This window comes from Aulonocara sp. 'chitande type north' Nkhata Bay, linkage group LG19 (genome assembly GCF_057382095.1).
Source record: "Aulonocara sp. 'chitande type north' Nkhata Bay isolate Kocher_YH1m ecotype deep benthic linkage group LG19, A_spYH_male_GT1.1, whole genome shotgun sequence".
Lineage (NCBI taxonomy): Eukaryota > Metazoa > Chordata > Actinopteri > Cichliformes > Cichlidae > Aulonocara > Aulonocara sp. 'chitande type north' Nkhata Bay.
In genome coordinates, this window is record NC_141362.1 from 10,486,153 (window position 1) to 10,514,130 (window position 27,978).

Genomic DNA, 27,978 nt, shown 5'->3' on the forward strand with positions numbered 1-27,978 from the left:
CTTTAGTGTCCTTTTCTCTGCCACTGTCACCAGAGTGTCCAGCTTCATGCCGACCACAGAGCCAGCCTTCCTGATCAGTTTCTCCAGCCTGCATGAGTCCTTCTTTGCTGTGCTGCTCCCCCAGCACACCACAGCATAGAAAAGTACTCCAGCAACCACTGACTGGTAAAACATCCTCAGGAGCTTCCTGCAGATGTTAAAAGACCTCAGCCTCCTGAGGAAGTACAGTCGGCTTTGGGCTTTTTTATACAGGTGCTCTGTGTTGCATGACCAGTCCAGTTTATTGTCCACCCACAGCCCGAGGTACTTGTACTTGTTGACCACCTCCACCTCCTCTTCCTCTATCTGAACCGGCAGTGGACCTTCTCTGGACCTCCCGAAGTCCACAACCAGTTCCTTAGTCTTTGAGGTGTTGAGTTGCAGGTGGTTTGTGTGACTCCATGCGACAAAGTTCCTCACCAGACTTCTGTACTCCTCTTCCTGATCATCCCAGATACACCCCATGATGGCTGTGTCGTCTGCAAACTTCTGAATATGGCATAATTCAGAGTTGTAGCAGAAGTCAGAGGTGTACAGGGTGAAGAGAAGAGGGGACAGCACAGTTCCCTGTGGTGCTCCTGTGCTGCTGACCACTGTGTCAGACGTGATGTCCTTCAGCCTGACGTACTGTGGTCTGTCGGTGAGGTAGTCGGAGATCCAAGCCACCAGGCAGGGGTCCACCTCCATCCTGTTCAGTTTTTCTTGAAGCATACAGGGCCGGATGGTATTAAAGGCACTGGAAAAGTCAAGAAACAGGATCCTGACCGTGCCTTTTCCCCCATCCAGGTGTGAGTGGGCTCTGTGTAGGAGGTACAGGATGGCATCCTCCACTCCGACACCCGCCTTGTATGCAAACTGTAGTGGGTCCTGGGCATGTTGTACCTGTGGTCGGAGGAGGTTGAGGAAGAGCCGCTCTAGAGTCTTCATAAGATGTGACGTCAGTGCCACCGGTCGGAAGTCATTCAGCTCATTGGGCCGGTTCCTTTTGGGGACCGGGACGATGCAGGATGTCTTCCATAGGGCGGGCACTCTCTCCAGTCGCAGACTGAGGTTGAAGACTCGTTGTAGCGGCTCCCCAAGTTCAGCAGCACATGCACACTGCAGCACACGACTACTGCAGGAAAAACAAAAAACAATCCTATGATGCAAATTTGCAAAGAAAACAGCATGTGCATCATTTCACTGTGGGAAGTGTTACGAACAGCTGATAGGAACGGCAAAGCGTGTTTCTGGAATATTATGTTTTTGTTCCTGCAAGCGCTTTTTATGCAATTTTTGCAAAGCTATATGTGGAACGAAACCGTGACCGAGGACAAGCTGATGGCATCAGATGTAAGTACAACTCCTCCGGTTTCATATGCAAAACAAATTATTGCGCTAGCTTACACGGTTCAGGTTCTACAGGGATTTAAAAATAGTTACGCAAAACGGAGCATGCTGCTCTGACCGGCTTTAAAGGGTTAACAATGACTTTAAAAAAATAATATAAAATAGTGTGCAACACCACTGAAGTTTTTTTCTTTTAAACTCTCTTTTCAACCAACGGCAGTCACTCTCCAAATAACTTCTGCTTAGCTTTCTGAGCTTCCCTCAGGTCCTCTTAATCAGCAGTCTCCAACCTTTTTTGCGCCACGGACGGTTTATGCCCGACAATATTTTCACGGACCGGCCTTTAAGGTGTCGCGGATAAATTAGGGAGGGGCTAATAATCGGCTCAGTCATTTTTAATGATCGTTGAAAGCCCAGATCGTAATCGTGATTAAAATTCGATTAATTGAGCAGCCCTAGCAGGCGGTGCTCATCCCTTCAAACTTTGTCCCAGCTGTTAGAACGAGACCGCCCGCTGCTCCGGGGCGGCTCGTCCATACGCGCCACCCGTACGGTGTCCTCGCAGTGAGGAGAGCTGAGACGCTCGAACGCACTGAGCGTCTGTGCACAGAGATCAGCTGATCACACACCTGAGGCCAGGCTGTGCTGACAGGTGACAGGTGCAGACGATTTCATTAGACACACTCATCAAGTCCAGGGGTCCCAAATTCTGGAGGTTTCCTGGGAAAACGGGTGTGTGTGTGTGTGTGACAGAGTTGTGTAGCTTTCATGCTTTAAGCTTCGTCTTTACAGACTTTATCAGCCCTTCGCTCTGCTGAAGATGCAGGATTTAAACCAGTGTGTGTGATTGAAAAGTGGTTTGTATTTATTTCTCAGATGTTCTCAGAGGTCGGACGGCGTGACTGTAACCACGAGTTTCTCTGTTTTGTTCCCTCAGCAAAGAGCATGGAGGAACTGAAGAGGCTTTTGTTGCTGATTCTGGGCTGTGCTGTGCAGGTAACACACACACACACACACACACTGCCTCTCCCAGGAATCGTGTTTGTGTGTGTGTCGTTTTGCATGTCTGAGCACAGCCGTCTCTTCGTGTTCCTGCTGACGAGGGCTGGACTGGATGTGGGCGGGGCTTCTCGCTCTTTTAAACACCAGTCAATTGTTTTTCTGTTAACCCCGTGGATCCTGATCACAGTCAGGTTATTTAGCGTGTTGCTGGAAGCCGCTCCTCCCTGGAAGTGATTTATCCAGATGTATCGAGCTGAGTTTACCTGTGCTGACAGGTGGGCTCGGTCTGTTCAGCTCTCCCATCCCTCTGAATGCAGCGACCTCGTCTTCTTCTCACCTCTCTTTGTTTGTTTCTCCCAGCTTCCTAATTTCCCTCCCCCTTTGTCTCCCTCCCTCTCCCCCTTTGTCTCCCTCCCTCCCTGCACTTGCTCGACTGGTTCCCGGGAAGAGGAAGGCCATGAGGGGAACAGGGAGGGAGGATAAACCACAGGGAAATGATGTTGTTGTTCCATTAAATAGCTGTGACCCCGCCCTCAGACACACACCTGACAACTAACGGTAGAAGCACATCAGTGAGGATGACGCTGCCCTCAGCCCTCTACCTGCTAACGTTCACCTGCACACCTGCCTCCTCCCACCTGAACCTTTATGCTTTGATTTCTCTGAGCTTTGCTGCTGTACGTCTGACATCATCAGCCCGGACGTGTCGAGCACGCTGGATTTTAAAAACTGCAGTTAGTCTGCGATGTGTGGGCCAGACAGACGTGAGTTTAGAGCAGAATCCAAAGATTCATTTTTGTGCTTTGAATGTAAGAAAGCAGACGTGTGCTCATGCAGTTACATCATCAGTGTTTATTGGGTCGTGGATATAAACTGCACAGCCCCTCACCTCCGAGTCCACCTGTTACTGACGTATTTACCATCTCGACTTTTATGTGACGTCGTTTTTTTATTTACTCTTTGTGCTGTTAATGTGTAACACACACTTTTATTTTTAACTTAAGTTTTCTGACGTCTGTCATCTTGTTTTTAAAGATGCTGAATAACTAAATAACTAATAACCCACCAAACAAACAAGAGAAGCAACAGCTGCTATTTGATTTTAATCCTTCATTTTCTGTGTGTGTCTGTCTGTGTGTGTGTCTCCTCAGTGTGAGCGTAAGGAGGAGATGATCGAGAAGATCAAGCTGCTGGACATCCAGACTCAGGCTGCCATCGTGTCTCACATCCAGGAGGTGACTGAAACCTGCTGAGAGCAGCTTCACTGCTGATCACTGATCACATGGTGCTGCTGCAGCGTCTCCACCCGGGAAAGTTTGCCCCAGGTGGAGCCGCTGCAGCAGCAGCACCCTCATGTTAGTGTGTACCTGCTGCCTGTTTTCATCTGGAGGTGCTGACCCACGTCAGCCTCACAGCGTTCAGGTTAACCTGCAGACTGTCCTCTGGCGCCTCCAGGAGGACGCCACCTGCATTGAGCAGAGACGTGGCCTTCTGCTGGCGTCTGTGTCGACTGTGACGCTAAAACGTCTTTGAACTTGAGTCTTTAGAAATCATTTTGTATCAATAGCAGAGGCTGAAGGGGAGGGACCCCTCAGAAACCAGCACGGGACGATCACCGTCGCTGTTTATTAGCCAACTAAACCGCTCAACCACCTGAGGAGAGGCCACACCCCTCCTCTGGTTTAGGCTTATCAGCACCAGGCTTGAACCAGAGAGCAGGTGTAACACTCACTGTGACATCATCATGAGCAGGAAACTGTTTAGAAACTTTAAAATCTAAATTTCAGCTGCATTGTGTGTGTGTGTGTGTGTGTGTGTGTGTGTGTGTGTGTGTGTGTGTGTGTGTGTGTGTGTGTGTGTGTGTGTGTGTCAGGTGACCCATAACCAGCTGAATGTTCTGGACCTGTCCTGGCTGGAGGAAGGAGCAGAGATCATCCACGAGGAGCTCGAGCCTCTGTCCCGCAACATGGCGGCGTCCCTGCGGCAGCTCATCGACCAGCGAGACAAAGCCAGCGAGGTACGCTCGCAGACGCAGCTTTATACACATGTCGTCAGCGTGACGCAGACGCCGTGATGTCTGTGAACAAGGCGCTGAGTCTGAAGGTCGTGTTTAACTGAAGGAGAGATGATAAAACTGTAACGTCTCAGAATAACGTGATTGGTCGCCTTCAATGATCCATGTGACGTTCTGTGATGTGTTGTTGACGGGAGGTCACAGTAGCTCATATTCAGTGTGTGGTCAGAACGTTTGTCTGGTTAAGCTTTAAAGGACCGCAGGTCATGTGTGAAGCTTTGATTGGACCGATCGCATCGATCTCACGTCCGTTGTTGTTGTTGACACGAGATTCAACATATTTCACCTGAAGTGTTCACGTTTCCCACTCTGACACCTGCCTTACAGGTGATTGTGGACCTGACCCAGGAGAGGGACTACCTGTCCAGTCAGCAGCCCCAGGACGGGTGCAGGGTCCTGGGCACGATCGGCCCAGAGCACGGGCGGAGCTCCGTGGGGGCGGGAGTGAATAATGGCGGCTCGGCCGGGGCGGCGCTTTCCAAGGAAGAGAAGCAACATCTGTCCGTGGAGCTCGCCGACACCAAAGCCAAGCTCCGCAGATACAGACAGGAGCTGTGAGTCTCCGCCTTCAAACACGCCCGTCCAATAAAGTCTGACGAGCCCGAGCTGTAATGTTTACCTCACACTAACGCTAACGAGGCTCCAGCACATCTCACAGGCCGTGTGTACACGACCACGCCGCTGTAATCACAGGGCGGAGACACGTGACTGGAGGTTAACAGCAGGCACGCCTGCGTTACTCACTGACCCAGGCAGCTCTCTGCTGAACACACTCACACGTTTTTGTTTTTGTTTTTTACATGAAGGTCAGAGCGCCGATGGTGTTTCCATAACGACGCTGACAGGACGTGTGTGTTTAACTGGTGACCGACAGGAAACAGTTTAGAGACAAACGGAGCCACGAAATCTAACACACGACCTCGACCACGTTAACCACTGAAATAGCAGGGTGCTCTCAGAGCGAGCGTGCTGCTGGCGTCAGATAACTAACGGTGCGTGCGTGCGTGTGTGTGTGTGTGTGTGTGCGTGCGTGTGTCTGTGTGTGTGTGTGTGTGCGTGCGTGTGTCTGTGTGTGTGTCTGTGTGCAGGGAGGAGAAGACGGAGCAGCTGATGGATTCGAGGCATGAAGCTGAGCGTTTGGATCAGGAGCTGCAGAGACTAAAACAGGAGGTGAGAAACAGGACGAGTCACACATCACTGACGCGCTGAGCCACAGTAGGCGGTCACGTGTCCGTGAGGAGCGTTTCTGTGGAAGCTCGTTTTCCTGCGTCCCGGTGTGAGTCGTGCTCAGCTTTTGGGAGAATCCTCGTCTGCAGGGGATGCTTCCTAAAAGGAAGCAAAAACAGAGCCTGTAATTATTTAAAGATGGTCCACAGAGAGCATCCAATGTTCAACCTGAGCATTTCTTATCTGCTCACTTTGGATCTGCCATGAAGTTGTTCCAGGAGCAACAGAAAGATGGAGAAGTCGGAGCTGTGGAAACATCTGACGGCTGATGAGGTGAAGGTGTTCGGGGCGGAGCTCTGTGGCGGCCTGTGAGGGCGGACGGTGACTGAATACAGGCTGGAAACATCTGGAGCAGCTGGAACCGCTCCTCAGCAGGAACGACGCTGCATCAGGTTGAAGATGAGCCCATATTCTACATAAAAGGATCGATCAGTTTGACCTTTGACCTGCTCTCTGTGGGCTGTGATTGGAGGACGGCTCTGTCCAGCTGAACATGGTTTGCACGATGGATTATTTCTAACACGGTCCTCTCACAGAGCTGGGATTAGACTCACATGTAATCTGATGGAGGGTCATCCCCCTCTGCAGTGGTCTCAGTCACTTTGTCCCAGTTTGATGAACTGGTTTTGAGCACGCAGCAGAGATTAATAAGTGTACAACAGGATGACGTGTAATCCTGCACGGCTTCAGCATTTAAATTACCAACAGATTACAGAGCATCAGGAGATCAGAGCGTTTGTATAGAAGAAGTTTAAGCAGGCTGCTGCTCTGGGTTCGTACAGAGTGGTTGGATGGTGGCGGCGCTTTTATCGTGAGGTTTGGATTAATAACAGGACGGAAGTGACGATAACGTGTTCCTGTTTTATTTTTCAGAACCAGTCTCTGTCCGTCGAGGCGCGCTCCGCCCGGGTGTACCGGGACGAGGTGGACTCCATGCGGGAACGAGCCGCTCGCGTCGACCGCCTGGAGACCGAACTGAGCAGATGCAAAGAGAAGCTCAATGACGTTCACTTCTACAAAACCCGAGTGGAGGTAAAACCAGAGCGTCTCACCACAGAGCAGCCTCCACATTAAAGCCACCGACAAACACCACCATCACCTCCGCACGCCGCCTGAAACAGGAAGCTGTGGGTCCTCTGGCGTCCGCTTCAGGCTGGCTCCAAAAGGGAGTCAAATACAGGGCTAGTCTAAGGAGCTTGGAAAGAAAAGCGTCTGGACTTCAAGTTGCTTGAAGATGTTTCACCTCTGATCCGAGAAGCTTCTTCAGTTCTAAGGTCAAATGCTGGAGAGTCCCAGACCCACACCCGCTTTCACACCTTGGCTCATGTGATTAGAGGATCATCAGGGGTCCTTTGTCCCTCTGTGGAGGGAAACTCCCACTGGGTTTAAATCTGGGACTCTCCACCATTTGACCTTAGAACTGAAGAAGCTTCTTGGATGAGAGCAACTTGAAGTCCAGACGCTTTTCTTTCCAAGCTCCTTAGACTACGATGACCTGGATGACTGAGAACCTTCACAGACAAATACCTGGCTATTTCCATCTTCTGCATACAGTCTGTGTAAGGAGCGACAATTGAACGCTGTAAACAGATGAGCATAAGAACAACAGTGTGTGCAGACCGGGTGGTGCTCCGGGTGGTGTTCAGCTGGGACACCTGGGTCCTGCTTTCATGTTTGATCCCCTCCCTAACCACAGACCTGCACACGCCTCCGTGGCGGCGCCCTCTGTCAGGCGGTTAATGCCTGACTGAGAGTGATGTACACAGACCTCACCGCACAGCTTCCAGGACACCTGCAGAGGTGTGTGGCATCCACACCACCTCCACTCGGGGGAGGGGCCTGGTGATGTCAGGTGGTTTTAATGTCGTTGCTGACAGAAAAAAAAGACAAAGGGGTGAACGATTATTTTCATGGTTTTAATATTGTCATGTTTCTGTTTATGTCCTCACACCGAACACATTTCTGCACTTAATCTGACCGTGTGTGTGTGTGTGTGCGTGCGTGTGTGTGCTTGCGTGCGCGCTCCAGGAGCTCCGCGAAGACAACCTGACCCTGCTGGAGACGAAGGTTTTGTTGGAGGAGCAGCTGTCGGCCTCACGGGGGCGCTGTGACAAACTGCACACGCTGGAGAAAGACAACCTGCTACTGCGGGCGAAGATCCACGACCTGGAGATGGTACGACCCAGACCCACGCCGTCACATGGTTCACACAGTGACCGCGCCAGATGTTTCCAGATGTTCTTGACACAAAGCTTTCTCTCTGTGACGAGATGGTGGCTGGGTGGTGTGTGACGTATATTAACACACGTAGGATGAGAGCACCTCCCCTTACTGTCAGGGTCAGCCTCTGAAGTTCTCATCATCATCGTTTACGATCACGCCCCCTTTACCTGTAAAAAATCCCCACTTCCTGTGACAAACGGTCACATGGCATCAGCGTGCTCAGGTGATAAACAAACTATAATAAAATGCAGTGTAACAGCACACACGTCTGTGATGGGCTGGCCACCTGCCCAGTCTATACACCGCCCCTCCCCCTGTGACCTCTGGGATAGGCTCCACCCCCTGGGACCCTGAAAAGCATAAACAATTAATAGAGTGGGCAGAAACCAGAAGAACACTGGTCTCTGTAAAAATCATCATCCACCTGTCTGTCCCTCCACCTGTCTGCAGGAGCGGGACAGCGAGCGGCGACGGCTGGAGGAGCTGGTGGAGGAGAACATGCTGCTGGAGATCGGACAGAAGCAGAGCATGAACGAGTCGGCTCACCTGGGCTGGGAGCTGGAGCAGCTCACCAAGAACCACGACAATACCGAGAGTGAGCCTCCACCTGTCTGTCCTCAGCCTGTCTGTCCTCCACCCGTCTGTACACTGGTAACCGGCTCTCTTCTCTCCGCCCAGCCCGTAAGTCTCTGGTCGACGAGCTGAACGAGTGCGTCTCCAGCCGCATGCTGAAGCTGGAGAAGGAGAACCGGGAGCTGCAGGCGTCCATAGAGAGGCTGAAGGAGGAGAACCACCTCCTGCAGGAGAAGCAGCTCCACACGCAGGAGCTGGACCGGGAGAACCAGAGTCTCAGCAACAAGGTGGGACTCACAGTCACTCCTGCTGTTCACTGGCTCGAGGCGCTGCTGTGGGGATTCTGTTTTTTAATTAAAGTTTAATAAACTTTGATTTCTGCCATCTGAGCGGTGATTTGATTTTACAGTAACAGTGATGCATCGCGTCTCAGTCCTGCAGGCGTGCAGCGTTTAGTCTAGATGCTGATATGAGACACATACATGTAACTTTTACTGATTGATAACACAGCTGATCAATAAAGAAACATGGATCTCATCGGTTAAGGTTTACAGTAAAACTCATACACACAAGCCGGTGTCTCCACCTGACTCCAGGTGCACCAGTCGTGCACGCAAACATGAACATCACTCAGTAAACCTTCATTCGTCCAGTATTTGTGTTTCCGTCTGTGCTGCAGGGGAACTTTCAGAGAGTAAACATGACGACGTGAAACCCTGATAACAAACTCGTCTCGTCTTTTAACGGCACAGTTTTAACTGTTTTTGTCCAGTTTTAACGTCCTGCAGCATCATTCAAGCTCAGTGAGCTTTGAAACACTCCCCTGTCTCTAAAAGCAACACCTGTGTTTGTTTCAGCTGGAGCGTCTGCAGGGTTTACTGGACCAGGAGAAAATAACCAATCAGGACATGGAGGCTCTGGGGGAGGAGCTACTGAAGGAGAAACAGAGTCTGGAGCGCGACATGCACGCTCTGAAGGCGGAGAAGGACCGACAGGTGTGTGGCACGCTCAGGTAACATCTCCTTCACTGTCAGTCGCAGAGGAGACCGGCTGACTTCTGTTTGTCCAATCAGATCTCAGAGCTGGAGAGCGAGAAGCAGCACCTGTCGGAGGCAGTGGCGTCCCTTCAGGAGCGCGCTCAGTCTAACAGCGTGGCGAGGGTCCGCGAGGTGGAATCAGAGAACCGCCTGCTGCACCAGAGCATCACCGACACCAGCTCCCGATTGGCCAGCCTGGAAACACAGCTCAAAGTATCCAATGAGGAGGCAGAGAGGCTGAGGGAGCGGGCGGGGCGGTGTGAGGAGGCGGAGCGAGAGGTGGCGCGGCTGGAGAGGAGCCGGGAGGCGCTCAGCAGAGAGGTACGTAAACGCTTCCTCCTCTCTGACGAGTCTCACTGCAGCATAAGTGTAACGTGCCCGTGTCGCCTCCAGGTGGCGTCTCTGCAGGCGTGCAGCGAGCGCTCCGAGGCTCTGGAGAAACAGGTGACCTCCTTGGAGCAGGAGGTGCACAGGCTGAAGCGGGAGGCAGAGGAGAGCCAGCGGGAGCTGCAGCGGCTGACGAAGCAGGAGGCTGAAAACGGACTGCTGTCCAAGGAGAACCTGGAGCTCCGCTGCTCCCTGGAGAGCCTGCGCTCCTCATCCACCCGCCTCACCACTGTGCAAGAGGAGCTCCAGGAGGCGCAGAGGGAGATGCAGGAGCTGCAGAGGAGGCTGGATCAAGCTGGGGAGGAGGCGCAGGGAGAGAGGAAGAGAGTGGAGAGGCTGGAAGTGAACCTGACAGCTCTGAACCAGGAGAAGCATCACATAGAGGAGGAGATGGAGAAGAGCAAAGAGGACAGGGTGGAGGAAGAGAGGAGGCGGCAGGAGGCAGAAAGCAGAGAGGAGGACCTGAAGAGGGAGGTGGAGGAGCTGAAGGAGGAGCGGAGGAGGCGAGTGGAAGGAGACGAGGAGAGGAAGAAGCTCCAGCTGGACCTGGAGCAGTCGGAGAAGGGCCGGAAGCAGCTGGAGAAGGAGAGCTGGAGGATGAGGACGCTCCTGGAGGGGAAGGAGACGGAGCTGGAGGAGAAAACCAGGAGGCTCACCGAGGTCACGAAGGAGGGAGGAGCTCTCAAAAAGGAGGTGGAGCGAATGAAGGAGGCGGCGGTGAAAGCAAAGGAGGTGGAGCGAGAGAACAAGGAGCTTCAGAAACAAGCGACGATCGACAAGAGGACGCTGGCCACGCTCAGAGAGGTGAGAGAAGGGGCAGGGGGAGGAGCTTCGTTTAAGCAGGCGTCCGTGGCGCCGCTGGGCGGGTTATTTAGATTCTAGTTCAGAGTTTAGATCTGAGCAGGTGAGCTGTGGAAGCGTCACTCGTGGGTCTGTGTCAGTCTCCTCGTTGCTGCTGATGCCTGTGAGACCGCGAGGCTGCCATCAGAGCGCACACGCTCCCAGTAACAACTTTTAAATCCCGGGAGAATTGCAGCCGCATAAGCTGTCGCAGGAACGTTTTTGCATGTGAGACCGGAGGAGCCGCACTTCCATAACATGCATTCAGCTCGTCCTTTGCAGAAGGCACGTAAAAAACGTCATAATCCAGAAACACGCTTTGCAGATCCGATCAGCTGTTCATTGCACTTCCTACTATGGCATGTCAGGAAGTGACGTCATTTTTTTCTTGTGGGAAACGTAGTTTTTCCTACAGGGCCTTTCAGAGGAGCGTGTTTGACTTGAACTTAAACTGCACTGTTTAAGTTTGAGTTTCTCCTGAAGTTTATAAAAGTGAGTGTAGCTCAAAAATGAAACTACAGAGACACTCAGTCAGTTTGCTGTGGTTGGAAATATGTGTAATAAACAAGAAGGCAGGGTATATAGTTACTACGGACTTAATGCATACATGTTATTAAAACTTGTATTGATGTGTAGCAGCTTGAAAGATGGAACGACAGCAGGTAAAAATATGAAGGTGAGCTCTGGTGGACTTGGTTCTGTGGTGGGCTTTAAAGGGTTAATCAGTTTCTTTGCTCTCAGAACTGCAAAAAAAGCAGTAAAATGAAAACAATGTATCAAAATCTGAATCTCAATCAAAGACGAGGCGCTCGGTCAGCTTTAACCGACATATACACCAGAAGGCCAGCAGGGGGTGCTGCACTGCTAGGTACTGAACACTGGGGTGTTCTTTACAGCATCAGCGTGGAAGGTTCCTGTGAGCGCCACATCGAGTCCTGAACAACCAATCAGCAAGTCTGAAAACGCGCATGTGGTTAAAACAGACTGTAACTTGTGTCAGCTGTTCATTCTCGGCTCTTTGGAAACCTGCAGAGTGGGGCGGGGCAGTGTGGCCAAACGATGTAACTCACCATGTAACTGATGCGAGACTAAATACTTTACAACTCAACTTTATTAGTGCAAAAAAAATCATCAGTTTATTTCCACTTGAACAAGCAGCTGTGTTTTATCTGCATTAAAGCTACAAACATGTGACAGAGCAAATGCACCTGTGTGAAACCTCCTTCACACTCTGAGTGGGCATCATATCCTAAACGATGCGTCTCTGCGTTAGTTTGTTCCCCCCAGCGTTGGCTAAGGCCTGCAGCTATTTAAAGCCGACTGTTTGTTGGGTCAGCTTCTCTGGTCTCACCACCGCGCTTGTTGAAGCCTCTTCGTTGACAGCTGTGTTGTACTCGAAGCGCTTCTGCTTCAGATGATGAAATAGGTTTGTGGTGTTTCCTCCCTTCACCACGACAGCCCGCTGGCATGTTCTACAAAACATTGTGCTTTGGTGGCTTTCTGACGAAAACCAAACCAGTTCCACATCACTGCGGTTGCTCCACTTTTACAAACCTATTTTTGTTCGTCTGTTTGCCTTCTTGTTCTCCACCGCCGTGCTTTTTTACGCCATGTTTGTATAAAAACAAAGGCACCGCACATGCGTGTTTTACCCATGTTCTATCGCGATGTTTCATTTTCTTATCGTTGCCTAACATTACACCGGTGTTACCATGAAAGGTATAATATGTCCCAGCTGTACTGCAGACGCTCAGGCAGACGCTCAGGCAGACGCTCGGCGACGTCGGCCGCTCTGAGCCTGACGCCGAGCGCCCGTGACCTTCAGCGGTGTTTGTGTTGCGGTTTTGCAGGAGCTGGTGTCGGAGAAGCTGAGCGTTCAGCAGCAGAAGGTCGAGCTGGAGCGACTGAACGAAGAGCTGGAGAAGATCGGACTGAACCGGGAGAAGCTGCTGCAGCAGGAGCACACGCTGGAGGACAGGTACGACCCCGCGACCTCACCTGTGCACTTTAAAGCGGATCTCTGACGACTCACGGATGTGTTTGAATGTCAGCAGGTACAGGCTGCTGGAGTCTCGGCTGGAGGAAACCGTCCAGCAGACCATGAAGGTCAAGGAGGAGAAAATCTCCAGCCTGGAAAAGAAGCTGGAAGAAAGCGGCGCCCTCAACAAGACGCTTCACGCGGAGCTGGAAGCTGTGAGGAAACGCGCCTTCGCCTCTGTAACGTTGAAGCTGTGCGACAGTCTGACATTTTTCTTTCCCGCTGCAGGCTCGTCAGACGGCGTCCGCCTCCCATCAGCAGCACAAGGAAGTAAACCACAACTCCCAGCAGCACCCGGCGGCTGACCGCAGCGCCACGGCCGAACTGCTGCGAATCAAAGATCACCTGATCGACGTGGAGAAGAACGTGAGCCGCTGTTTCTGATCATCATCATTAATAATGATGTTATCACTGTTAATGATTATAGCAGCACAGGAACGTTTCCTGTTCAGCACCTCAGAAATGTTCTCACACGTGAAAAACGCTTTGTGCTAATTTGATGGATGAGTTTGTGTGACTGCTGTGAAACTGTGTTTGTTTGGTCCAGAATGCCTCCCTGCAGACGGAGAGCAGTCTGCTGAAGGAGCAGCTGAAGCAGCTGGAGAACCAGAACACTTCCCTCAACAACCAGATGGCGGCGCTGCAGCGGCACACCACCACGCTGCAGGAGCAGAACTCGGCGTTGCACACGCAGACGGCGAAGCTGCAGGCACGCTCACGCACGCTCACGCACGTGTAACTTTGACCCAGTTTACACTCAGGCCATCGCACTCACGCTTCATCTCTGTGTCCTCTCAGGTGGAGAACTCCACCCTCTCCTCTCAGAGCGCCTCTCTCATGGCCCAGAATGCCGTGCTGCAAGGCCAGGTGACCGCCCTGGAGACGGAGGTGGAGTCGTGGCAGCGGCAGCGCGAGGAGGCGTGGCGAGCCAGAGAGGGCGTGCTCAGCGATCACGAGCGCCTGCTGAGCGTTCACGAGAGGCAGGCTCATGAGTACGAGCAGCTGATCAGTCAGCACGCGGCGCTGAAGGGCAAACAGAGGGCGCTGGAGAGCGAGCACAGGACGCTGCACGGCAAGTAAGTGGACGCGTCGACGTGAAGCGCTGGAATGATTCAGGTAATAGGAAGCAGCACAGGTGTGAGAAAGGGCGCCGAGTGTAACCATGGAAACGGCTCCTGATCGCTCCTGAGCCGCAAGTTTCCTTTTAGCTGATCTAACCATCCGTGTCACTTCCTGTCTGTGTCACTTGTTCTGTCAGCTTCACCTTTGACCCCTTAAATCAGGCTAATACCGGCGAGGTGTGCATGAATTTGAACTCAGAGAGACGCTTTGAGGTGGCTGACCTTTGACCCAATGACACTTCCTCCTTTCACAGTTTAAATAGAGGTTTGCTCTGAAACTGCAGCTGCAGTCACGATGGCGATGAAGAGCAGAGGGTCTGATGAGCACGGAGCGCCGCTGCTCGCTCTGCTGCTCCCTCTCTGTCTAAACAGTCTTTGTATAAACAATTACAAAGAAAGAACAATACAGTATCCACATCTGAACCAAAGAGTAAAACAGTGAAATGTGGATTATTAAATATTAGGTCTCTCTCCTCCAAGTCTCTGTTAGTACATGACTTAATAATTGATCAACAAATTGATTTACTCTGCCTTACAGAAACCTGGTTGCAGCAGGATGATTATGTTAGTTTAAATGAATCAACACCCCCGAGTCATTCTAACTACCAGAAATCTCGAAGCACAGGCCGAGGGGGCGGTGTGGCAGCAATTTTTCACACCAGCCTAATAGTTAATGAAAGACCAAGACAGACTTTTAATTCATTTGAAAGCCTGATGCTTAACATTGTCCACCCCAGCTGTAAACTCAGAAACCAGTCTTACTTGTTATCATCTATCGTCCACCTGGGCCTTACACAGAGTTTCTGTCTGATTTCTCAGACTTTATATCTAATTTAGTTTTGAGCTCAGATAAAATAATTATTGTGGGTGATTTTAACATCCATGTAGATGCTAAAAATGACAGCCTCAACATGGCATTTAATCTGTTATTAGACTCAATTGGCTTCTCTCAAAATGTAAAAGAACCCACCCACCACTTTAATCACACTCTAGATCTTGTTTTAAGATATGGCATAGAAACTGAACATTTAACAGTGTTTCCTGAAAACCCTCTCCTGTCTGATCATTTCCTGATAACATTTACATTTACAATAATTGATTACACAGCGGTGGAGAGTAGACTTTATCAAAGTAGATGTCTTTCTGAAAGCGCTGTAACTAAGTTTAAGAATATAATCCACCCACTGTTATCATCTTCAATGCCCTGTACCAACATAGAGCAGAGCAGCTATCTGAACGCTACCCCAACAGAGGTCGATTATCTTGTTAATAATTTCACCTCCTCACTATGTACGACTCTGGATACTGTAGCTCCTGTGAAAACTAAGGTCTCAAATCAGAAGTACCTGACTCCGTGGTATAATTCTGAAACACGTACCCTAAAGCAGAAGACTCGTAATCTGGAGAGGAAATGGCGTGTCACAAATTTAGAGGATCATCATTTGGCCTGGAGAAATAGTTTGCTGCTTTATAAGAAAGCCCTCCGCAAAGCCAGAACATCTTACTATTCATCACTGATTGAAGAAAATAAGAACAACCCCAGGTTTCTCTTCAGCACTGTAGCCAGGCTGACAAAAAGTCAGAGCTCTTTTGAGCCAACAATCCCTTTAACGTTAACTATTAATGACTTCATGAACTTCTTCACAAATAAAATTTTTATCATTAGAGAAAAAATTACCAGTAATCATCCCACAGATGTAATATTATCTACAGCTACTCTTAGTACCATTGATGTTAAGTTAGACTCTTTTTCTCCAATTGATCTTTCTGAATTAACTTCAATAATTACTTCCTCCAAGCCATCAACGTGTCTTTTAGACCCCATTCCTACAAAACTGCTCAAAGAAGTCCTGCCATTAATTAATTCTTCGATCTTAAATATGATCAACCTATCTCTAATGATCGGCTATGTACCACAGGCCTTCAAGCTGGCTGTAGTTAAACCTTTACTCAAAAAGCCATCTCTAGACCCAGCAGTCTTAGCTAATTATAGGCCAATCTCCAACCTTCCTTTCATATCAAAAATCCTTGAAAGAGTAGTTGTCAAACAGCTAACAGATCATCTGCAGAGGAATGGTTTATTTGAAGAGTTTCAGTCAGGTTTCAGAGCTCATCACAGCACAGAAACAGCTTTAGTGAAGGTTACAAATGATCTTCTTATGGCCTCTGACAGTGGACTCATCTCTGTGCTTGTCCTGCTAGACCTTAGTGCAGCGTTCGATACTGTCGACCATAATATCCTATTAGAGCGATTAGAACATGCTGTAGGTATTACAGGTACTGCACTGCAGTGGTTTGTATCATATCTATCTAATAGACTCCAGTTTGTGCATGTAAATGGAGAGTCCTCTTCACACACTGAGGTTAATTATGGAGTTCCACAGGGTTCAGTGCTAGGACCAATTCTGTTTACATTATACATGCTTCCCTTAGGCAGCATCATTAGAAGACATAGCATACATTTTCACTGCTATGCAGATGACACCCAGCTCTATCTACCCATGAAGCCAGATAACACACACCAATTAGTTAAACTGCAGGAATGTCTTAAAGACATAAAGACCTGGATGGCTGCTAACTTTCTGCTTCTTAATTCAGATAAAACTGAGGTTATTGTACTCGGCCCTGAAAAGCCTAGAAATATAGTGTCTAAGCAGATTCTTACTCTAGATGGCATTACCTTGGCCTCCAGTAATGCTGTGAGGAACCTTGGAGTCATTTTTGACCAGGACATGTCCTTCAATGCACATCTTAAACAAATATGTAAGACTGCGTTCTTCCATTTGCGCAACATCTCTAAAATTAAAAATATCCTGTCTCAGAGTGACGCTGAAAAACTAGTTCATGCATTTATTACTTTCAGGCTGGACTACTGCAATTCATTATTATCAGGAAGTCCTAAAAACTCACTGAAAAGCCTTCAGCTAATCCAAAATGCTGCAGCAAGAGTCCTGACAGGGACTAGAAAGAGAGAGCATATTTCTCCTGTTTTGGCTTCCCTTCATTGGCTTCCTGTTAAATCCAGAATTGAATTCAAAATCCTGCTCCTCACATACAAGGTCTTAAATAATCAGGCCCCATCTTAGCTTAATGACCTTGTAGTACCATATCACCCTATTAGAGCACTTCGCTCTCGCTCTGCAGGCCTACTTGTTGTTCCTAGAGTATTTAAAAGTAGAATGGGAGGCAGAGCCTTCAGTTTTCAGGCCCCTCTTCTGTGGAACCAGCTTCCAGTTTGGATTCGGGAGACAGACACTATCTCTACTTTTAAGATTAGGCTTAAAACTTTCCTTTTTGCTAAAGCATATAGTTAGGGCTGGACCAGGTGACCCTGGATCCTCCCTTAGTTATGCTGCAATAGACATAGGCTGCCGGGGGATTCCCATGATGCATTGAGTTTTTTCTTTTCAGTCACCTTTCTCACTCACTGTATTAACAGACCTCTCTGCATTGAATCATATCTGTTATTAACCTCTGTCTCTCTTCCACAGCATGTCTTTATCCTGTCTTCCTTCTCTCACCCCAACCGGTCGCAGCAGATGGCCGCCCCTCCCTGAGCCTGGTTCTGCTGGAGGTTTCTTCCTGTTAAAAGGGAGTTTTTCCTTCCCACTGTTGCCAAAGTGCTTGCTCATAGGGGTCATATGATTGTTGGGTTTTTCTCTGTATCTATGAAGCGCCTTGAGGCGACTTATGTTGTGATTTGGCGCTATATAAATAAAATTGAATTGAATTGAATTGAATTGAATCTGTCAGGGTTTAAATGTGTTTGTTCCAGCTGAGAAACATCAGGCGTCTGCACTCTGAGGTCAGAGCCTCCATCGGCTCAGTGAAGTTTGTCACACTTGCTGATTTTGACTGAACACACCAACACGCGACACTGAGCATTTCATCAGATTTTAATAAGCAACAAGCTGCAGTGAAGCTGCTCTCAGAGTAAAGCAGCCTGTAAGCATGACAGCATGTGTTCACCTGCACCATAAACATGCTGACATTTGTGCGACACAGTTAAGATCACAGTAACTGTTTACATGAGTTCATGTGTGCAGTGCTGAGGAAAGGATGAGCTGCGTGACTCTGCAGAGATCAGTGATCTCGTGAGTATTTCTGGATTATATGTCACAAGGATTTCCTGCTGCTGCAGACGCACCTGCAGCCTGCTCCACATAGCAGTCGTTGTGAAACAGCTGACCTGCAGCTACTTGGTTGTGTTGTTGAAGAAAGGCTTGAAGCTGTGACAGGGTGTACTTGTAGATCTTGTTCTCAACATTCTTAGCTGTGGCACCTCCACTCTCATAAGACTGTGATGTCTTGTTATAGTAGCAGTGGGCGACCCACATGTAGTCAGGGATGTTGACACCTGGCTGGTTATCTCTTTTGATCCAGTTTCCTTTGGATGGAATCGCACCGACCAGAACGTAGACTTTGTTATCTTTGGCCCAACCTTTGAGTGTATCCTCATGATCTTTCCACTTCTTTTCGTTCAGTGATTGTTTTTGAGGAACTATATTAGTCAGGGTCATAGTGGCTTTGGAAGCATCACCTGTAGAAAATGATGTAGAGACAGAAGAAGGATGTGATTGGTGGGTAAATGAGAGCGTAGCAGGTTATGAAGTGCTGTGTAGAATACATTTCCCTCATAAACAGAACGTAATTATTTTTAAAGGTCTTGTGTTTGAAGTCTTCTTCTTTCCTGTGTTCTCTGGTACATGTTCCTGGGACTGTGTTCTGTCTCCCACATGCGAGAACACGCGTGTACATCTTACTGAGTGTGCATGAGACACATGACAAACCCCTCAGAACAGCTCGACCTCTCTTACCTGCATGGTGCGAGTTGGGGTTGAGGTGACCTCGGCTGTATCCATCAGGACGTTTATTGTAGTCGTCATCTGTTGCCTGCCTCGTTCCTATGTCCTTAGGGTCTATAGGGTCTAGTGTACGATGTTTGTAAATCAGTGAATTCTCTGTCATCATGTTCGCCTCTTCAAACTCCTGTTTTACCAGCTAAAGGTAGAAGATCGACATGAAGTGATGTAAACATGTTATAGGTCAGCTGATCTACATGCACACAGTACTTTGTTTACATTAAAACGACTCATTCTGGTGTATTACTGTAATATTAAACACACAAAGTACTGCCATCACTTTTTACAGTCTTCACTGAAATGTAAATGTGTGATGCAGCTTTAGCATCTGTCAGGAAGTCTGGGATCAGCTGTCTGTGGAAGAAACCTGAGTGGGTCTCATTTACAAAGCTGTCGTATACCTGAGGCTCCACCATCCATCTGTGATCGGAGCTTTTGCCATCCTCAACTACATAAGCAGAGTAGACGGGAATGCGGTTGGTGGTGTCGTACAGGGTGGCAAAGTGGTATCTGGTGGTTCACAGAGTCAATTAGAAAGACTGAATCTTAAAAGTAAAGTTCACAATAGTAACGACAGATCAGAAAGTTCAAGTCCAGCTCTGCAGTTTAACAGAATAAATAAATACTTTTATTTAATATGATCATTACCTGTTATTAAACATCTGGCAGATGTGGACGTGATCATTGGGAGTCCATTCTGGCACATGCCCCTTGTAAAAGTATTCCATGCACATCTACACAACAGAGCAGCAGAAACCAGGTTTAAACACACACAGAAACCATCTTATCATCTTTATGAACGCACTGACACACAAACCTCAAAGTTTTCCACGACGTGTGCGTTGACGGGAAAGACGAGGAGGAGGAGGCACACGGTCACCGAGCTCTGCATGCTGGATAAGTCTGAGATCCTCCGTGTGAGTAACACCTAACACAAGAAATGACCCGAGATTTTCGTCACTGTGCTGGAAGGAGGCAGCTGCACGCTGCACGCAACGAAAGAGCCAGAATCTCACTAACGTCCCATCAATGCTCCAGAGCGCAAACATGATGAATATATTCTGTTTTAATTTACACGATGATTCAAATCAGAATATTCTAAAACTAAATGCACCCTTTAGAAAACACAATGTTCTCATTCTCCTCTGATTCAGGCGGAAAGTTATCTGCTCTGAATAAGCTGTTATTAGGGAAGGGCAATATGGCCAAAAGTTTTATCATGATCTATATTTGAAAATTTGCGATAATGATATAGCTGACGATATAATTGACTAACTTTATTAGTGCAAAAAAACCCATCAATGTATTTTTACGGTGATAAAGGGCAAAAAACAAAAACCAACAAAACAAACAGACAAAAATCCATCTATCAATCACCTGGATCACCTGTTGAGAAAGAGAAAAGAGAAAACAAGCAAAAAAAAGAGCAATATAATAAACAACATCATGATGATCTATGTGAATATAACAGTAAATACTAAATATTAAACATTATTGTGCAGCACGTAAGATCAACAGCGCACAGTGTGCTTTGAGGTAGGAGCCAAAAAGGGTGTAGTTTGTGTGTGTGAGCACCCGTGTGCACACCTGTGAGCATGGACGTGCTTGTTTTTAAAAGGTTCCTTCATGTAATGATCTGCTAGAGGGCGTGGGGGGGCCACAGCCCAGTGCTCCCCAGGTCTAGGTACCCTTGCCCCTGGAGAGGGAAACTGCACCCAGACCCAGGTGGTGTTACCCTCTTCCCTGGGGTGGAGAGAAGCAGACCAGCAATCCAAGCCCCAATCGGACGGCCAACTCCTCCTCCAGCCCCAGCCCCCCGCTCCAACAGGCAGCAGAGAACGGGGGGGTGTGAAGATTCCAAACCTCCCTCCACCCGCTCCACCTTATCAAGGCCAGATTTCACAATGAGCTCACCCGAAACCCTGGCTGATTGGGACCCACACCCAGTTTCACACCTTGGCTCAGGCGATTAGAGGATCATCACGGGGTCCTTTTGTCCCTCTGCGGGGGAAACTCCCACTAGGTTTAAATCTGGGACTCTCCACCATTTGACCTTAGAACTGAAGAAGCTTCTTGGATGAGAGGTGAAACGTCTTCAAGCAACTTAAAGAAGTCCAGACGCTTTTCTTTGCAAGCTCCTTTGACTACGATGATCTGGATGACTGAGAACTTGATTCCAGATTTATGAGTTTTATTCTTCTGCAGTCCTCACGTTACCTGTGGCAGGTTAAACGCCCACAGTCCTGGAAGCTAACAGCATCACTAACAGTAACTCTTCACTTTGATCGGCTCCTTCTGACTCTGTCTGAACTTAAGTCAAAGCTGCTGCCTCGGTGTGACTCGGAGTGTGGTGAAGAGCAGAGGAGGCTCACAGGTGGGGCTGGTGCTGTTCTCAGTCACATCTCTGAACCTGCTCCAGGGCCCACTAAACAGATGCAGTGCTCTGAATGCAGCTGTGATGCCTGAGTGTGAGGACAAGTGTCTGGACATTTGTACCCGACAGAAGCTCTCAGTGAGTTTGCTCAGGATCACAGTTTCATTGTTTCAATAAGCAGGTTCTGTGATTGTCCTGATTGTTGGACCTTGTGACAAATTAAAAACCTCAAATAAATATCCGTTTGCATATCTGAGTTTTAATTTGTATGCTACATCCACCACGTTTATTTCGGTTTTTCCAAGAGAAAAAAATGGCACCGATGACGGAGAGGCGTCCGCAGACTCGTGTATGACACACCTGAGGTGACGGGTCAGAGGGAAAGCTGCTCTGTGAAACGTCACGAACGATAATTGCTGTAGCCGCCGTGACGTCACGGACTGATTTCGGAGGAGTTCTTAAGGGTGGGGGCGGGGCTCTGACTGTGGTCGCTCATTGGCTAGCGGCGGACCCGCTGTTAGCCAATGAGCGCAGTCCTTATAAACCTTATTTATGTCAAATAATACAATAAACATTTACGGAATTTGTATCGAAATGAGCGCGGAGTCGCGAGTTCTTCGGTCACGTGGTCAAAGTCAGAGGTCCACTCACTTCCGCTCTAGCGCATCATCCCCCAGACCCTTCTCCAACATCCGGAAGCGGCTTCCATTGTCAGTGTTTCCAGGCTTCTACGGCTTTAAAGTAGAAATCCGACCCGGAACTCCCGGTTTCCAACTTCCGCCTTCACACTTCAAACACCGCGCAGCAACGTCCCCGGTCCGCGTGTTTCAGTGCGAGCAGACACGCGGACAGACCGGAAACAGAATAAAGTTCCGTTTACCTGCGTTTACACACCGTGTCAGTCACACCGCTGTTCGCTCTGAAGGCTTTGATGTGCAGGCAGTGTGACGCATTTACTCACCTGAGAGAACAGCTGGAACACAGCTGACTGCTGCTGGCTTCAGAACGGGAACTCTTATTCTTCCTGCCGAACTCTGCTTATATTTGCTCAACTTAACTATATATACCTTTCCAAAAATACCACTTTACAGCCCCACCCACCCCGCGATAAGCGCCCCCCATCGTCTGGTTCTGGACAAGAAACCAGAACAATGAAAGATGTGATACAGGCAGTGTTGGATTATTACTCACAAAAAGTAATCTATTACACATTAGTCTTTTATTACAAGTAATGGAGTCTGTAGCTGCTATAGAAAGTAATCTGTTACATCATGTACCTGTAACGGTGTCAGAACGACAGAAACCTGAGGCTGCAGTTCTGTCCTGGATGCAGTTTGTATCATTCCTATCCACATCTCCCCTCCTAAAGCTCCACCATGCTCCACTTCCTGTCTCTGTCAGCCTCACCTGTGCTGAAGTATTCTCACCTTTGACCCTTTGAGTGGGGCTGATATTTGTACATGAATTTAAACCACTCTCAGACACAGAGAGACACTTCGAGACAGCCAAACTCTGACACATTGAGACTTCCTCTTTTCACAGTTAAATATAGTTTTACTCTGAAACTGCAGCTGCATTGATGATGTGTGAGTTTTAATGATGTTCGCAGCACAATGGCGATAAAGAGCAGGACGTCTAATCGTTGGGTTGAAGTGACCTCGGCTGTATCCTGCAGGTTGTTGTTTGTAGCACTTACATGTTGCCTGCCTCGTTCCTATTTCATTAGAGTTTAGTTTCAGTGAATCCTCTCTCATCATGTCCTTTTCAAACTCCTCATTCACCAGCTGAAGGTAGAAGATTGACATGATGTGATGTAAACATGTTATAGGTCAGCTGATCTACATGCACACAGTAAAATTTACTTTGTTTACAGGAAAACGACTCATTCTGGTGTGTTACGGTGATATTAAGCTGTTGTATTCCTGAGGTTCCACCATCCACTTTTCATGCAGAGGTTTCTCCTTGTTGTAATTAACGACATAATGTGACTGGCAGTGTCGTACAGGGTGGAGAAGCGGTAGCTGGTGGTTCAGAGAGTCGATTAGAAACATTGTAGTGATAAAAAATTAAATTCATTTAAAGTGTGTGATGTGACGTGGCTAATCATTTTGCTCTGCACGTCTGCAGGTACTGTGCACTGCTGCAGCAAAAGGAGAAATGGGAGGAGCATGAGGGGCGTGGCCTGAAAGAGAAGGAGGAGCTAAACCTGGAGATCCAGAAGAACCGCCTCCTGCAGCAGGAAAACCTCCAGCTGAAAACAGATGTGGACAGGTGATGTGTTTTCACACACAGACTGTATAGCAAAGATGGACAATCATGACATCACGCATTAGGTTCTGATGTTTTGAAGCCTCTGTGTTAGCGTTTTCTCCTCCATGTTGGTTCCAGAAGTGACCATGTTTGGATGAGAGGGCGGAGCTACCAGCTGATGCTGCTCATCAGAGCTCAGTAACAGCCAATGAAAACCCTTGACAGCAGCCAGTGAGCACAGACTTTAAACTGTTCACCTTCTGCTTCCATCTTCAGACTCTCCGAGAGCCAATCACAGCAGGCGGAGCAGAGCAAGGGGCTCCAGCAGCGACTGAACGAACTCAAGAGCTCTTTAAGCTCCTCCCAGCTGGAAGTGAGTCAGTGTATGGCGCAATACGATTCGCTGATGGAGCAGCACCAGACGCTAGATCTCACCATGACTAAACTAGACAACCACTGTGAGGTAAGCGCACGTTTTTCTGAAACGGCTGATTGACGGGCTGCAGCGTGGTCACCGCCTCCTCTGTGTGTGCGCCCAGCTCCTGAGTCGCCTCAAAGGGAACCTGGAGGAGGAGAACCACCACCTGCTGAGCCAGATCAACCTGCTGAGTCAGCAGAACCACGCGCTGCTGGAGAGGAGCATGGAGAGCAAGGAGCTGTACCACCAGGAGCAGAAGCTCTACATGTGAGTGCTCGTCAGCCGCCGCGAGGTTCAGACAGGCGACGTCCTGCAGGACGAGCTGATCGCTGACGAACGCGGTTTATCCTCAGCTGTCAGTCGGTGCAGTCCTCACATCTGTGTTTAGCTTTTACGTGGCTGCTGCACACACCTGCAGGCACACACCTGCAGGCACACACCTGCAGGCACACACCTGCCATCTCATCAGCAGGTTGGACCATCTAAATCAGGGGTGTCAAACCCGTGGGCCACATCTGGCAGTGAGATAATTTCATGTCAGTTAATGATGGCCGTCAGTGTGGGGGAGTTGAATCGTCAGCCCTGCTGAGAATCCTCGCAGGGAGGGGTGGGACATTATTTTGACAGGCACATCATGCGGCCAATGACATGCAAAGACAGACTGGGATCATACCATTATGTGAAAGAAGGAAGGGGGCAGGCGAGTGTAGTGGTACAGGCCAGGTACACAGAGAGACGGGAGCTGGATTTAAATACAAGCGTGTCGGGGGACCGCGAAGAAAGCGTGAAAACGTAAAATGAGCGTTTGTCTGTGTTTGAGTGAAAATCTGAGGACAGAAATTATGAGGATTGTCCTTAAACCTCACGTGTTCTCGTTTTGGACTTTCCTACTCAAACCTCCTCATGGCCATTCACACACAGTCACTAACCTGAGGCCCCGTACCGGGGTTTAAAAGACGTACTGTCACATCTCTTATTTAAATGTAGACACGTGTGGTTTCCACGGAAACGCCAGAGTCTCAGCGAAAAGCTCAAAACAATTTCAGCAACCAACCCAAACAGCTGCCACAGCAGACAATTAAAGAGAAATATCAGTTTTTCTGTGAGTCCAGTGAAATAAAGTGGAGAGTCTGAGCGAGCAGAACTTTTCTGTCATCTTTGTTCTGACAGTCGAGTCGAGCTGACAGAAAAACAGTTGAATCTGTAACGTCTGACAGGAAGTTGCACTGGTGCGTGGGCCGCCAGACATAAAGTGAGTTTGACACCGCTGATCTAAACTCCACCCGGCACCGTGGTGCCGTCAGGGATCACAAACGGCCGACTGTGACCGATGTCTGTCTGTCTCGTCAGTGATAAGCTGAACGCTCTCCGTCGTCAGAAGGAGAAACTGGAGGAGAAGATCATGGACCAGTACAAGTTCTACGACCCCACGCCTAAAAAGTAAGAGTCCACACTTCACAGCATCAGCTGTTGGGTATCCATACGCATCTACAGACCAAATCCCAGAATCCTACTCAGCGCTCACGCGTGCTGCCAGGTTGTTTGTCACACCTGTGACAAACAGGTGAGCGGCTGCAGGTTTCAGCGCAGAGGCCGGAAACATGAAAGAGCCCAACATGCTCGTGGAGGTTTGATTTTTCCAGGTCTAGTCGGTTAAAGCGCTTTGATTTGGCGCTATACAAATTGAAAGAGTGACGCCGTTTCCTGCTTTATTGTGCAATCAGAGCCCTGATTGTGTTTAAAACTGTGTTGCAGGTCTTGATTATCGATTAAGCGTGCTGCCGTGTGTTGCAGGAGGAGTCAGTGGGCCGGAGCCAAAGCTTTAGTCAAACTCATCAAACCCCGAAAGGAGAGCAGCCGGGAGAGGGGGGCCGAGAGGGAGCGGACTAAGAGCGCCCCGGACATCCCCCTACCAGCCACGCCCCCCCTCCTGCCCCCCTCCACCCCGCCCCCTCCACCCCAGAGGACCCTCAGTGACTCGCAGGACGGCGACCATAACAGCCCGGGCCCCCAGAGTCCAGCTGTGACCCCCATCAGCCGAGGTACACACACACACACACACACACACACAGAAACTCATTAAACATGCCTGCAGAGTGTTTCGTTTTCTCTCGGGGACTCGCTCACTGTGAAGTTTGGGGACTTCTGATCAGAGGCTCAGAGCACATGTGGGGGAGCTGCTCTCTCTGTCCTGTAGAGGGCGCCGTTGGCTTTCACATGACTGACAGTAAGTTCACATCTGGAACCTTCCTGAGCAGCTGATCCAGCCGTGCACACGTCTGATATTTTTACTGCAGATTTTCAGGGTTTTTATCAGATTCGATCCGTTCTTTGACTCGTTACCTGTCAGTCATCGCTCCACAGACGCAGCTCATTTAAATTCAGACATGCAGTGACAGGTCCTCGACTGCACAGCTGCTTGTGCACTTTTAGTCTGAACAGGAGTTTTCTGCAGGCGTGTTGTTGGCGTGTTACTCCTCACCTGTGGAGGACACGTGGAGCGAGCAGCCCTCTCACAGAAACCTCTGTTTGTTTCTTTGGAGCCTAAATGAGAACAAAGTGAAACAGGAAAGAACAACAAAAACTGTCTTTGTGCTTTTTGGCCGGCGTGATGTTCCAGATGTCACATTCTTAGTTTGGGACCGTCGGGAATGCTGGCACGCCTTCAACCCTTTAAGACCGGTCGGAGCGGGCACGCTCCGTTTTGTGTAACTATTTTTAAATCCCTGTAGAACCCGAACCGCATAAGCTAGCGCAATAAATTTTTTTGCATATGAAACCGGAGGAGTTGTACTTACTTGTTATGCCATCAGCTTGTCCTCGGTCACGGTTTCCTTCCACATAAAGCTTTGCAAAAATTGCATAAAAACCACTTGCAGCAGCAAAAACATAATATTCCAGAAACACGCTTTGCCGATCCGATCAGCTGATCAACACTTCCTATGTTGGAATAGACGTCAGCGCGAACGATCGCATGTCCGCCATTACCTGCCCGAAACCGTAAGTGACGTCATTTTCGCGGAAAATGTAGTTTTTTATCTTTATCTTCACCTTATAAGCCTGTACTGGAGTTTTTAAAAGTCATGTTTGACTTCATGCTTTTCTTTATTATTTCTGGGATGCTTGGAACTCAAACTGCACTGCTGGAAATAGTTTATTTTGATACAGATGCTGTTTTTTAGCAAATCTGCATTATAATATTTATCTTCATTTTTCCTGCAGTTTATAAAAATTGGTGTATCTCAAAAATAAAACTATGAAGACACTCAAAATAAATTTCCTGTGGTTGGAAACTATTCTGTGCAACTTTTTTGTATTTACAGTTTTGAGTGATAAGCCTCTTAAATTTCTCTAACTACAAATATATTCCAAAAAAAAAAAAGATTTTAAATTTTTTTTTGTAGTTTATTGCACTTTTTTGCAATTGATGTAATTACTGTGCACTTAATGCAAACATATTATTAAAATTTGGGCTGTAATGGTTGTATTGATGTATAGCAGCTTGAAATGCTCCCACAAATGGCTCCACAGCATGTAAAGATATAAAGATAAACTCTGGAGGACTTGGTTCTGTGGTGGGTCATAAAGGGTTAAAATCACTCACGGACCGTCGCTGAGAGCAGGAACGTGTGTCCACGTCTGTGTCCACGATGAGCAGCACCACAGTGTCCTCCAGCTGTTCAGCACATCTGGACAAAACAGGACAGATCATGTGTTTGAGAAGATGTTTTCTGTGAAGCAAACTGTTGGATGGAAGTGAAAACAAACCTTTGTGTGTGATGGCTGCAGGACGGCATGGACTCCTTGTCCACAGAAACAGAGACGTGCTGTGGAAACGTCTTACATCAGGACTTGTCCGGGGTTGAACGTGCACTTACACTTCCTCACACTGACACAGAGGGGTGCGTCGGGTTTTTTAACCGTCACATACTGACATCGTTTAGGCTCCGCCCACATTTATAAACAGTAAGAAGGTCGGCACTGAAACGTTTGTGATCCAACAAGTGCAAAATGTGATGAGTCGTCACAGACAGCGGCTCCTGCGTCGTCCTCTTCCTCGCTCTGTGGTGCATGCTCCTAACATCTGTGGGTTCTCTCTGAACTCGGGCTGAGCTCGGCTAAAAGCCTGTTTAACACAGGACGTTACATCCTAGTCTTCCTCACCTCCCTGCTCTCCTTCATCA

The 27,978-nt window shown here is 48.6% G+C and overlaps 2 protein-coding genes across 9 annotated transcripts in view; one reads left to right on the top strand and one right to left on the bottom strand.

Moving 5' to 3' along the window:
* The window catches only part of ccdc88c (coiled-coil and HOOK domain protein 88C), a 58,605-nt gene that overhangs the window by 22,820 nt on the left and 7,807 nt on the right, over positions 1 to 27,978 (top strand). For 3 of the 4 annotated variants that reach the window (XM_086275850.1, XM_086275852.1, XM_086275853.1), the window contains 22 exons: positions 2,306 to 2,364; positions 3,522 to 3,605; positions 4,244 to 4,387; positions 4,772 to 4,998; positions 5,533 to 5,614; positions 6,545 to 6,703; positions 7,700 to 7,846; positions 8,345 to 8,489; positions 8,573 to 8,754; positions 9,325 to 9,462; positions 9,541 to 9,825; positions 9,898 to 10,695; positions 12,582 to 12,709; positions 12,783 to 12,924; positions 12,998 to 13,135; positions 13,317 to 13,478; positions 13,568 to 13,845; positions 23,254 to 23,397; positions 23,653 to 23,839; positions 23,916 to 24,061; positions 25,145 to 25,234; positions 25,589 to 25,836. In XM_086275850.1, the coding sequence (XP_086131976.1) occupies positions 2,306 to 2,364; positions 3,522 to 3,605; positions 4,244 to 4,387; positions 4,772 to 4,998; positions 5,533 to 5,614; positions 6,545 to 6,703; positions 7,700 to 7,846; positions 8,345 to 8,489; positions 8,573 to 8,754; positions 9,325 to 9,462; positions 9,541 to 9,825; positions 9,898 to 10,695; positions 12,582 to 12,709; positions 12,783 to 12,924; positions 12,998 to 13,135; positions 13,317 to 13,478; positions 13,568 to 13,845; positions 23,254 to 23,397; positions 23,653 to 23,839; positions 23,916 to 24,061; positions 25,145 to 25,234; positions 25,589 to 25,836 (4,113 nt within the window). The remainder of the gene's footprint in view (positions 1 to 2,305; positions 2,365 to 3,521; positions 3,606 to 4,243; positions 4,388 to 4,771; positions 4,999 to 5,532; positions 5,615 to 6,544; positions 6,704 to 7,699; positions 7,847 to 8,344; positions 8,490 to 8,572; positions 8,755 to 9,324; positions 9,463 to 9,540; positions 9,826 to 9,897; positions 10,696 to 12,581; positions 12,710 to 12,782; positions 12,925 to 12,997; positions 13,136 to 13,316; positions 13,479 to 13,567; positions 13,846 to 23,253; positions 23,398 to 23,652; positions 23,840 to 23,915; positions 24,062 to 25,144; positions 25,235 to 25,588; positions 25,837 to 27,978) is intronic. The other variant, XM_086275851.1, reaches the window with a different exon arrangement.
* Positions 17,398 to 27,437, bottom strand: LOC147306539 (endonuclease domain-containing 1 protein-like). 5 transcript variants are annotated; one of them, XM_086275854.1, is made up of 6 exons: positions 27,399 to 27,437; positions 19,570 to 19,680; positions 19,401 to 19,486; positions 19,154 to 19,262; positions 18,708 to 18,891; positions 17,398 to 18,430 (listed from the first exon to the last, which is right to left on the bottom strand). In XM_086275854.1, exons 2-6 carry the CDS (start codon positions 19,642 to 19,644, stop codon positions 18,000 to 18,002), a joined length of 885 nt encoding a protein of 294 aa, XP_086131980.1. In that variant the 5' UTR covers positions 19,645 to 19,680; positions 27,399 to 27,437; the 3' UTR covers positions 17,398 to 17,999. The 5 variants fall into 5 exon arrangements, with proteins under 5 accessions (XP_086131980.1, XP_086131984.1, XP_086131982.1 ...); XM_086275858.1 differs by lacking the exon at positions 27,399 to 27,437 and adding an exon at positions 22,404 to 22,496; XM_086275856.1 differs by lacking the exon at positions 27,399 to 27,437 and adding an exon at positions 22,088 to 22,213.

Excerpts from the sequence above, each read along its gene's own strand:
- LOC147306539 (XM_086275858.1), bottom strand. The coding sequence starts at position 22,481 with ATGTGGATAGGAATGATACAAACTGCATCCAGGACAGAACTGCAGCCT. Across the intron at positions 19,263-19,400 it reads TGCCAGATGTTTAATAACAG|ATACCACTTTGCCACCCTGT; the intron begins GTAATGATCATA and ends GTGAACCACCAG. Across the intron at positions 18,431-18,707 it reads CCCCAACTCGCACCATGCAG|GTGATGCTTCCAAAGCCACT; the intron begins GTAAGAGAGGTC and ends CATTTTCTACAG.